At 35.1% G+C, this 13,026-nt stretch overlaps 1 protein-coding gene across 4 annotated transcripts in view; it reads right to left on the bottom strand.

Moving 5' to 3' along the window:
- ABCD2 (ATP binding cassette subfamily D member 2) overlaps positions 1-13,026 on the bottom strand; it is an 80,866-nt gene that overhangs the window by 12,940 nt on the left and 54,900 nt on the right. For all 4 annotated transcript variants that reach the window (XM_061205398.1, XM_061205399.1, XM_061205400.1 and 1 more), the window contains one exon: positions 11,751-11,835. In XM_061205398.1, the coding sequence (XP_061061381.1) occupies positions 11,751-11,835 (85 nt within the window). The remainder of the gene's footprint in view (positions 1-11,750; positions 11,836-13,026) is intronic.

Below are 13,026 nucleotides of genomic sequence, written 5' to 3'. Positions count from 1 at the left end.
GAAAGATGCTCATCATTGCTAACAATTAGAGAAATGCAAATCAAAACTATAATGTGGTACCACCTCACACCAGTCAGAATGGCCATCATCAAAAAGTCTATAAATAATAAATGCTGGAGAGATTGTGAAGAAAAGGGAACCATTTTACACTGTTGGTAAGAATGTAAATTGTTACAGCCACTATGGAAAACAGTGTTAACGTTCCTCAAAAAAACTAAAAATAGAGTTGCCATATGATCCAGCAATCCCACTCCTGGGCATATACCCAGATAAAGCTATAATTTGCAAAGATACATGCACTCCTATATTCATAGCAGCACTATTTACAATAGCCAAGACATGGAAGAAACCTAAATGTCCATAGACAGATGAATGTATAAAAATGAGTATACACACACACACACACACACACACACACTGGAATATTACTCAGCCATAAAAAAGAATGAAATAAGGCCATTGGCAGCAACATGGATGCAACTAGAGATATCATATGGATATATGTGGAATCTAAAATATGACACAAATGAACCTATCTGTGAAACAAACAGACTCACGGACATACAGAACAGACTTATGGTTGCCAAGGGGGAGAGGGTTGGGGGAGGGATAGAGTGGGCGGTTGGGGTTAGCAGATGTAAGCTATTATATATGGAATGGATAAACAAAAAGATCCTACTGTATAGCACAGAGAACTGTGTTCAGTATCCTATGACAAACCATAGGAGAGGAATTTTTTAAAAAAGAATGTGTGTGTGTATATATATATATATATGTATATATATATATATATATGTTATATATTTATAACCAAATTACTTTGCTGTACAGGAATAATTAACACAACATTGTAAATCAACTATACTTCAATAAAAAATACATTATAAAAAATAAAATAAATGACAATGAAAAGATACAAATTGAAACAAGTATTAATTTCTCATTCAGCATAAATAATTATTTAGCCCTGCAAACTGTTTTTCTATGATGGACTTGCTTATCAATAAGGTCCTGTTACCTACTGGGGGGGCAGGTGTAGTCAGGGATAATAGATACAGGAGTCAAAGCCAACTTTAACACTCCATTTGACTTTAATATCAGCTCTCTATGCAAAGAATTAAAAGATCACTGCAGGTTCCCCTTGACAACAGAAATAGTTTTGCTGCTTAGTTTTGGTTACTGTTGTGGTTTAAGTATTAAGCTTTATTTCTTTGTCTCAGAGTTGATTTCTGTTTGTGGATGATTTTCTTAAGTGGAAACGAGGGAGAAGAAAAGGAAGTATAAAACAGAGAGGTTTGTAGTAAAATTTTCCTTTTTCTATAAATCTCTTTTCAGTAATTAATTTACTTATCATATTGTGTCTTATTTTTTAGAGTACATTGAGCTAAACAGAAGAGATGCAATTTTAGAATTAGAAAAATAGTATATTTCTTACCATCCATTGTCATAGCAACCCCTAGCCTATCAGACGTAAGATGTATCAAACACTTTGCTTTCTTGGTGGGATGGGTTGTGTGTGTGTGTGTCTGTGTGTACACATATGTAAGTATATTAAGCAATGGCTGTATGCTGAAACTGATATAACGAAGTAAAACATTAGGTAACATTGTTTCTCAGATTTTCCTTCCATTCTCTTTTGCTGCGTCATCAGAAGAGTGAGCCTTGAGAAGGATCTAGTCTATTACCCATAAGAAGGGACTTTTCTGGTGAGTCTTTAAACATTAAAATTAAAATCCTCTCGGTCAAGGCCTGTTGGACCAGAGTCTGGCTTGGCATGACCATGTGGCTCACAGGGTCTTGGTGCTCCGGCTAGGTGTCACGCCTGAGTGTCTGAGGTGGGAGAGCCGAGTTCAGGACATTGGACCACCAGAGAGCCCCAGGCCCCACATAATATCAGTTGGTGAAAGCACTCCCAGAGATCTCCATATAAACGCTAAGACCGAGCTCCACTCAAGGACCAGCAAGCTCCAGTGCTGGACACCACATGCCAAATAAATAGCAAGACAGGAACACAACCCCACTCATTAGCAGAGAGGCAGCCTAAAATCATAATAACTTCACAGACATCCCAAAACACATCACTGGACGTGGTCCTGCCCACCAGAAAGACAAGATCCAGCCTCATCGACCAGAACACAGGCACCAGTCCCCTCCACCAGGAAGCCTACACAACCCACTGAACCAACCTTACCTACTGGGGGCAGACACCAAAAACAACGGGAACTACGAACCTGCAGCCTATGAAAAGGAGACCCCAAACACAGTAAGTTAAGCACAATGAGAAGACAGAGAAATACACAGCAGATGAAGGAGCAAGGTAAAAACCCACCAGACCAAACAAATGAAGAGGAAATAGGGAGTCTACCTAAAAAAGAATTCAGAGTAATGATAGTAAAGATGATCCAAAATCTTGGAAATAGAATGGAGAAAATACAAGAAACGTTTAACAAGGACCTAGAAGAACTAAAGAGCGAACAAACAATGGCGAACAACACAATAAATGAAATTTAAAATTCTCTAGAAGGAATCAATAGCAGAATAACTGAGGCAGAAGAATGGATAAGTGACCTGGAATATAAAATAGTGTAAATAACTACTGCAGAGCAGAATAAAGACAAAAGAATGAAAAGAATTAAGGACAGTCTCAGAGACCTCTGGGTCAACATTAAATGCACCAACATTCAAATTATACGTGTCCCAGAAGAAGAAGAGAAAAAGAGACAGAAAATATTTGAAGAGATTATAGTTGAAAACTTCCCTAATATGGAAAAGGAAATTGTCAATCAAGTCCAGGAAGTGCAGAGAGTCCCATACACGATAAATCCAATGAGAAACATGCCAAGACACATACGAATCAAACTATCAAAAATTAAATACAAAGAAAAAATATTAAAAGCAGCAAGGGAAAAGCAACAAATAACATACAAGGGAATCCCCATAAGGTTAACAGCTGATCTTTCAGCAGAAGCTCTACAAGCCAGAAGGAAGTGGCAGGACATATTTAAAGTGATGAAAGGGAAAAACCTACAACCAAGATTACTTTACCCAGCATGGATCTCATTCAGATTCGACGGAGGAATTAAAAGCTTTACAGACAAGCAAAAGCTAAGAGAATTCAGCACCACCAAACCAGCTATACAACAAATGCTAAAGGAAATTCTCTAGGCAGGAAACACAAGAGAAGGAAAAGACCTGCAAAAACCAACCCAAAACAATTAAGAAAATGGTAATAGGAACATACATATCGATAACTACCTTAAATGTAAATGGATTAAATGCTCCAACCAAAAGACATAGACTGGTTGAATGGAAACAAAAACAAAACCCGTATATATGCTGTGTACAAGAGACCCACTTGAGACCTAGGGACACATACAGACTGAAACTGAGGGGACGGAAAGAGATATTCCATGCAAATGGAAATCAAAAGAAAGCTGGAGTAGCAATTCTCGTAACAGACAAAAAAGACTTTAAAATAAAGACAAGAGACAAAGAAGGACACCTCATAATGATCAAGGGATCAATCCAAGAAAATATAACGATTGTAAATATTAATGCACCCAACATAGGAGTACCTCAATATATAAGGCAAATGCTAACAGCTATAAAAGGGGAAATTGACAGAAACACAATAATAGTAGGGGACTTTGACACCCCACTTTCACCTATGGACAGATCATCCAAAATGAAAATAAATAAGGAAACATAAGCTTTAAATGACACATTAAACAAGATGGACTTAATTGATATTTATAGGACATTCCATCCAAAACAACAGAATACACTTTCTTCTCAAGTGCTCATGGAACATTCTCCAGGATACATCATATCTTGGGTCACAAATCAAGCCTTGGTAAATTTAAGAAAATTGAAATCATAGCAAATATTTTTTCTGACCACAACACTATGAGACTAGATATCAATTACAGGAAAAAAACCGTCAAAAATACAAACATATGGAGACTAAACAATGCACTACTGAATAACCAAGAGATCACTGAAGAAATCAAAGAGGAAATCAAAAAATACCTAGAAACAAATGACAATGAAAACACGACGGCCCAAAAGCTATGGGCTGCAGCAAAAGCAGTTCTAAGAGGGAAGTTTATAGCAATACAATCCTACCTCAAGAAACAAGAAACATCTCAAATATACAACCTAACCTTACACCTAAAGCAATTAGAGAAAGAAGAACAAATAAACTCAAAAGTTAGCAGGAGGAAAGAAATCATACACATCAGATCAGAAATAAATGAAAAAGAAATGAAGGAAACAGTAGCAAAGATCAATAAAACTAAAAGCTGGTTCTTGGAGAAGATAAAGAAAATTGATAAACCATTAGCCAGACTCATGAAGAAAAAGAGGGATAAGACTCAAATCAACAGAATTGGAAATGAAACAGAGAAGTAACAACTGACACTGCAGAAATAAAAAAGATCATGAGAGATTACTACAAGCAACTATATGCCAACAAAATGGACAACCTGGAAGTAATGGGCAAGTTCTTAGGAAATCACAACCTTCTGAGACTGAACCAGGAAGAAATAGAAAATATAAACAGACCAATCACAAGCACTGAAAATGAAACTGTGATTAAAAATCTTTCAACAAACAAAATCTCAGGACCAGATGGCTTCACAGGCGAATTCTATCAAACATTTAGAGAAGAGCTAACACCTATCCTCCTCAAACTCTGCCAAAATATAGCAGAGGGAGGAACACTCTCAAACTCTTTCTACGAGGCTACCATCACCCTGATATCGATACCAAACAAAGATGTCACAAAAAAAGAAAACTATAGGCCAACATCACTGATGAACATAGATGCAAAAATCTTCAACAAAATACTAGCAAACAGAATCCAACAGCACATTAAAAGGATCATACACCATGATCAAGGGGGGGTTATCGCAGGAATGCAAGGATTCTTCAATATACGCAAATCAATCAATGTGATAAAACATATTAACAAACTGAAGGAGAAAAATCATATGATCTTCCCAATAGATGCAGAAAAAGCTTTTGACAAAATTCAATACCCATTTATGATAAAAGCCCTTCAGAACGTAGGCATACAGGGAACTTACCTCAACATAATAAAGGCCATATATGACAAACCCACAGCAAACATCATTCCCAATGGTGAAAAACTGAAACCATTTCCACTAAGATCAGGAACAAGACAATATGCCCACTCTCACCATTATTATTCAACATAGTTTTGGAAGTATTAGCCACAGCAATCAGAGAAGAAAAAGAAATAAAAGGAATCCAAATTGGTAAAGAAGAAGTAAAACTGTCACTGTTTGCAGATGACATGATACTATACATAGAGAATCCTAAAGATGACACCAGAAAACTAGAAGGAGTAATCAGTGAATTTGGTAAAATAGCAGGATACAAATTAATGCACAGAAATCTCTTGCATTCCTATACACTAATGATGAAAAATCTGAAAGAGAAATTAAGGAAACACTCCCATTTACCACTGCCACAAAAAGAATAAAATACCTAGGAATAAACCTACCTAAGGAGACAAAAGACCTGTATGCAGAAAACTATAAGACACTGATGAAAGAAATCAAAGATGATACAAACAGATGGAGAGATATACCCCATTCTTGGATTAGAGGAATCAACATTGTGAAAATGACTCTACTACCCAAAGCAATCTACAGATTCAATGCAATCCCTATCGAACTACCAATGGCATTTTTCACAGAACTAGAAGAAAAAATTTCACAATTTGTATGGAAACACAAAAGACCCCAAAGAGCCAAAGCAATCTTGAGAAAGAAAAACGGAGCTGAAGGAATCAGGCTCCCTGACTTCGGACTATACTACAAAGCTACAGTAATCAAAACAGTATGGTACTGGCACAAAAATAGAACTATAGATCTATGGAACAGGATAGAAAGCCCAGAGATAAACACACGCACATATGGTCACCTTATCTTTGAGAAAAGAGGCAAGAATATAAAATGGAGAAAAGACAGCCTCTTCAATAAGTGGTGCTGGGAAAACTGGAAAGCCAAATGTAAAAGAATGAAATTAGAACACTCCCTAACATGATACACAAAAATAAACTCAAAATGGATTAAAGACCTAAATGTAAGGCCAGACACTATAAAACTCTGAGAGGAAAACATAGGCAGAACACTCTATGACATAAATCACAGCAAGATCCTTTTTGACCCACCTCCTAGAGAAATGGAAATAAAAACAAAAATAAACAAATGGGACCTAATTAAACTTAAAAGCTTTTGCATAGCAAAGGAAAGCATAAACATGACAAAAAGACAACCCTCAGAATGGGAGAAAATATTTGCAAATGAAGCAACTGACAAAGGATTAATCTCCAAAATATACAAGCAGCTAATGCAGCTCAATATCAAAACAACAAACAACCCCATCCAAGAATAGGCAGAAGACCTAAATAGACATTTCTCCAAAGAAGATATACAGATTGCTAACAAACACATGAAAGAATGCTCACCATCACTAATCATTAGGGAAATGCAAAATCAAAATTACAATGATGTATCACCTTACAACGGTCAGAACGGCCATCATCAAAAAATCTACAAACAATAAGTACTGGAGAGGGTGTGGAGAAAAGGGAACCCTCTTGCACTGTTGGTGGGAATGTAAATTGATACAGCCACTATGGAGAACAGTATGGAGTTCCTTAAAAAACTAAAAATAGTACTACCATAAGACCCTGCAATACCACTACTGGGCATATACCCTGAGAAAACCATAATTCAAAAAGAGTCACGTACCACAATGTTCATTGCAGCACTATTTACAATAGCCATGACATGGAAGCAATCTAAGTGTCCATTGACAGATGAATGGTTAAAGAAGATGTGCCACATATATACAATGGAATATTACTCAGCCATAAAAAGAAATGAAATTGAGTTATTTGTAGCAAGGTGGATGGACCTAGAGTCTGTCATACATAGTGAAGTAAGTCACAAAGAGAAAAACAAGTACTGTATGCTAACACATATATATGGAATCTAAAAAAAAAAAAAAAAAGGTTCTGACATACCTAAGGGCAGGACAGGAATAAAGATGCAGATGTAGAGAATGGACTTGAGGACACAGGCAAGGGGAAGGGTAAGCTGGGACGAAGTGAGAGAGTGGTATGGACATATATACACTACCAATTGTAAAATAACTAGCTAGTGGGAAGCAGCCACATAGCATAGGGAGATCAGCTCAGTGCATTGTGTCCACCTAGAGGGGTGGGATAGGGAGGGTGGGAGGGAGATGCAAGAGAGAGGGGATATGGGGATATATGTATACATATAACTGATTCACTTTGTTATACAGCAGAAACTAGCACAACATTGTAAAGAATTATACTCCAATAAAGTTGTTAAAAAAAAGAAAATGTACCCCCCCAAAATAAAAATAATAAAAATAGTAATCCTTTCAAAAAAATTAAAATCCTCTCAAAAAGAGTATACAATTTTGATACTTAATACTCCTTGCCAAAGTTCTCCATTTTAGTTAGCTCAAGTGCTCCACATTACAACTCAAATCTTGTTATTAATCCTTTGAGAATGAGGGGAGGCACTTTCTCATTATTATACGTTTCCTTCACTCGATTTTTAAAAAATTTTACTTTTTAAAAAAATTTATTTATTTTATTTATTTATTTTTGGGTGCATTGGGTGTTTGTTGCTGTGTGTGGGCTTTCTCTAGTTGTGGCGACCTGGGGCTACTCTTCGTTGCAGTGTGCGGGCTTCTCATTGCAGTGGCTGCTTTCGTTGTGGAGCACAGGCTCTAGGCATGCAGGATTCAGTAGCTGTGGCAGGTGGGCTCAGTAGTTGTGGCTTGCAGGCTCTAAAGGGCAGGCTCAGTAGTTGTAGTGCACGGGCTTAGTTGCTCCACAGCATGTGGGATCTTCCCACACCAGGGCTCGAACCTGTGTCCCCTGCATTGGCAGGTGGATTCTTAACCACTGTGCCACCAGGGAAGCCCTATTTTTACTTTTTATTGAAGTATAGTTGATTTTCAATGTTGTGTTGATCATTGCTGTACAACAAAGTGATTCAGATACACACACACACACACACACACACATTTTTTTTTCCCCCTCCTCAGCCATGCTGTGTGGCATGTGGGATCTTAGTTCCTTGACCAGGGATTGAACCTGCACCCCCTGCATTGGAAGCGTGGAGTCTTAACCACTGGACTGCCAGGGAAGTCCCTATACATTCTTTTTTGATATTCTTTTTCATTATGGTTTATCACAGGATATTGAATATAGTTCTCTGTACTATATAGTAGGACCTTGTTGTTTATCCATTCTATATGTAAAGCTTACATCTGCTAACCCCAACTTCCCACTCCATCCCTCCCCCAAGCCCCTCCCCCTTGGCAACTACCAGTCTGTTCTTTCTGTCTGTGAGTCTGTTTCCATTTCATAGAGGAGTTCATTTGTGTGATATTTTAGATTTCACATATAAATGACATCATATGGTATTTGTCTTTCCCTTTATGACTTACTTCCCTTAGTATGGTAATCTCTAGTTGCATCCATGTCACTGCGAATGGCATTATTTCATTCTTTTTTATGGCTGAGTAGTAGTCCATTGTATATATGTACCACATCTTCTTAATCCATTCATCTGTTGATGGACATTTAGGTTGTTTCCATGTTTTGGCTATTGTGAATAGTGCTGCTATGAACATAGGGGTTCATGTATCTTTTTGAATTATAGTTTTGTCCAGATATATGCCCAGGAGTGGGATTGCTGAATCATATGGTAATTCTATTTTTAGTTTTCTGAGGAACCTCCATACTGTTTTCCACAGTGGCTGCACCAACTTACATTCCCACCAACAGTGCAGGTCCTTCACTGGATTTAGCATGTCTATTTCATTTTATTTTATTTTCAATAAATTCTGGTTTTCAACTTGCTCATCTTCCCTCATCTTTCCGTGGAGCACTAAATTCTTTCCACTGTTATAACTTTATTTTTATTCAGTATCACATTATATCCAAAATATTTTAGATACAAGAGTTTCAAGTATTTATTTTAAGTTATATGTACTTAAAATCTCTTTAGGTTAGCACCTTTTATTAATGCCTGTTGTTTTTTCTTACAGAGCTTATCTTATTAACACACTGACATAGTGAGAAATTTATGGTCATACCTTACATTCCATCATATTACATTTCACCAATTATGCTAGGGATCATATTACTGAGTATTTATGGACGAGGCTCAAACAGATTCAGGGTAATAGTGGGTAACAGCTGGTCATAAACGACACACTGTAAAGTTTACTCTTGAATCTCACCAAATCATCTCAAAAAGGTCATTCCAAAATGCACTTCACTAAAAATTCTGAGTTCACAAATTTTGGTTCATACTTCTTTAGCTTGCCATATTCTTGAACTAACCGTGTCATTCTTACAAATACCATGTTATTACACAATATTTTTTCATTAATAAAATCCAGGTATAACACAAAAATAATACATATTTGTATGATTTAATTTATATGAAATTGTAGAACAGGAGGAGTAATTTATGAGGATAGAAATCAGAACAGAAATTGTCTATGGAGAGATTTGACTGGAAAGGGGCATGAGAGACTTTCTACGGTGATGGAAACATTCTTTATGTTAATTGGGATATTGGTTACATAATGTATATACATTTGTCAAAAGTCATAGAATTGTATACTTAAATACATTTATGTATTTGGTACATAAATTTATAATAATAATAACACTAATGATAATACTAATAAATAAACCCTGGCTAGCTATTACATAATAGTACACATAATAGCATACAAAATAAAAAGAGGGATATAGGGAATTCCCTGGCAGTCCAGTGGTTAGGACTCTGTGCTTTCACTGCCACGGGCCTGGATTCGATCCTTGGTCAGGGAACTAAGATCCTTCAAGCCGTGTGGTGTGGCCAAAAAAAAAGAAGAGGGATATAAACTGCAATATACTTTATGAAAGTAGTTACATTAAAAAATAACAACCAACTTTTGTATACCAAAATAGAGAAAAAAACTATACCAAAATTTTATGTGTTACAGGTAGTGAGACAACAGATTTTTTCTTATTTTTACTTATCTAATTTTCTACTTTTATAATATAAACATATAATTATATTTAATAAAGTTGTTTAAATTATTTTTTTAATGATAAATATTTTATGTTATATTCTTACCAAAAAGGCTGAACCTAAATATAATCAAGCTTTTAGCTCTAATTTCCAGTTTACAAGACAAATAGGAGACTGAGGAAAGAGGTAAAGGGATCTCATGAGGAAGCAATCAGATCAACCTAGAAAGGACAACATTCTTACAGGGCAACTGACCCAGTTTCTTTAACAAGTCAATGGCATAAAAGATGGGGGAAGGGGACAGAGGCAGGGAGAAGAAGAGACTCTTTAAATTAAAAAAATAATTAAGAGATATATAACAACAAAATTCAGTATATAAAATTTGTTTGGATCTTGGTTTGAACAAACCAAGCATAAAAAGATATTTTTGAGACAATCAGGGAAAATGAATATGAACCAGGTATTACATGATTTTAAATGATTATTATCAAATTTTTAGTTATGATTATGATATATTATGTAAGAAAATATCCTAATATTTCAGAGATTGATGCCAAAGTATTTAATGAAAAAATTCCATGATTTTGGATTTGCTTTAAAATGCTTCATAAATAAAAAATAGATAAATCAAGTCCTGTATTAAATCAGTGTGTTAAGAATATGGGGTTCATCTTACAATTTTCTCTCTTAGATGAAGTTTTAATGGTTTTTCCATAATAAAAGATTTTTTAAAAATTGGTAGCCAACTTGTTGCTAAGTGTTTAATGAGGCTTACTTGATAATTTTTTTGTGTGTGGTTTTTATCAGCTTTTAAAAGTTCCCTATGAAGGTATTATTGCTTCCACTGCAGCTTCTTCAAGGGTATGGCATATGCCCCAGCTTATGGTCTATTCAGGCATTCATGCACATAACTCGGGCTTTTTTGCCCAAGATATAAGTATTAAAAGTGAGTAACAACTCAGGTTCTCATTGCCAGAGGTTTAACGTTAAAAAAAAGGGTATTTATTCTTCACAGAATAGGACAAAAAAGAGGAACAAATCAGAATAGCTTTAATATTTCTTTCCAATGTCTTATGTTTGGTACCTTGAATTCAAAAGGCTATGAAGCTGGTTGCAAATAGAAAAGTTTTATCAAGAGAAATTTTTTCCTGCATCTCTATTTCTGACTCCATTAAGACTTAGGCTGGCTGGTTCCTTTTTCCATTGGATATGCCTCTGATTTTCAAGGAGGAGAGCACTACTAAGTTTTATAGGCTACTAAGTGGTTAGAAAGTTAATTTAGTTTGAATTTAATAATTTAATTGAGAAGTATTACTGAATGTCTACCTCCTGTGTTCACAACAGTATAACAGTGGTTATGTATTCTTCACATTTTAAAATTAGTAATAATCCTACTTTCAAACTTAGGACATATAAAAATTTAATTTTGTCATCTAACATTACTCAACATAAAAAAATTTTTTTAAATACTTGGAGATTTCTGTCACATTAAAAAAATAACCTAGGAAATTAAAAAACTGTAAATTCTAAGCACTAGTTTTTCAGAAAAATATTTTCAGACTAAAGATGAGGGCACGGAATCCTAGCCAAACATTTTTTGGTTACAACAATGGAATAGTCATTACTTTAGTATAATATACTTACCTATGATAAAACATGCGAGCCATGCCCATTCTTTGCTTTTCCCCTCCTGACAGGACATCTTTCCAGTCCATAACAGCATCCCATCCTTTAAAATATATATAAGTATATATTTTATAAAGCATCTTTTAACTAAAGAGAGCATCTTTTACAGTTTTTATCTAGACAAGTGATTCCTAGCAAGTTTAAGTTATTAACACAAAGAACCTGATATTTCTCAGAAATGCTTGGATAAGCTAGAGAGCCTTATTTTTAAGCATTTTATTTTAGATTTGATATTTTTTACCAGTAATAATTACTTACATTGACAAAACGTCTTCTAAGAATTCCAAATACTGACACTCTGAAAATGTGTTTGTTTCTGAATATCTCCAAAGAGTTGATAGACTTAATTTGGAGGGTGGTGGGAGAAAAGATCAACAGATTTGCATAGGCTTATTGCAAAGTCTACAAAGGGTATGACAGGAGCTAACTTAAATGGTTTCCATCTGCCTGGCACTTTATATGAGTTTTCTCATTATATATTTCACAACCTTATTAGGTAGCTATTATTAGTTTTATTTTATAGGTCGATAAGCTGAAATTCATGGAGAAATTGATATATCAAATTTTACACAGCTATATATTAGAGTTAGGATTTATATGCAGGTCTATTTATATGCAGGACTTTCTTTTGGCTATTTATTCAAAAAGCAAGCCTTCTATTTTTTAAAAAAATAGGTTAGGTCAATACATACTGATATAGAAACGTACCTAGAATATTTTTTATATGGAAAACCAAATTGCAGAATTGTGTGTGTGTTTGTATACAGTTGACCCTTGAACAACACAGACTGAACTGTGAAATACTTAAACATGTATTTTTTTCAATAGTAAATACTACAGTACTATACAATTTGCAGTTGGTTTAATCCGCAAATGCAGAACGGCAGATATGGAGGAACCTTGGTTAGAGACAGCCTACTATAAGTTATATGCAGATTTTTGCTGCAGATTTTTCGATTGCCTGCTAAAACTTTTGAGTTTAGTGGAACAAAGGACATGATTTATTTAAATATGTAAAATTAAAGTTTCCTTTGACTCAAATACTTTTCTCTTTTGCCTTCTCAGTTGGCAGGGGGAAAATTTTTTAAGCCCAGAACACTTGTCTACTGTATAGCAATCTGAATCTATTTTTCAAATCCTCACTTATGTTTCATAAATGCTATACAATTAAGTCATAGAGAAAATTTTCTTTCTACTATTTTCACTAGAAGCAAGAACACATATACATATATAA

The sequence above is a fragment of the Eubalaena glacialis genome, chromosome 11 (assembly GCF_028564815.1).
Source record: "Eubalaena glacialis isolate mEubGla1 chromosome 11, mEubGla1.1.hap2.+ XY, whole genome shotgun sequence".
NCBI lineage: Eukaryota > Metazoa > Chordata > Mammalia > Artiodactyla > Balaenidae > Eubalaena > Eubalaena glacialis.
Note: the sequence above shows the minus strand (reverse complement) of the source record. Positions and strands in the feature narration are given on the sequence as shown.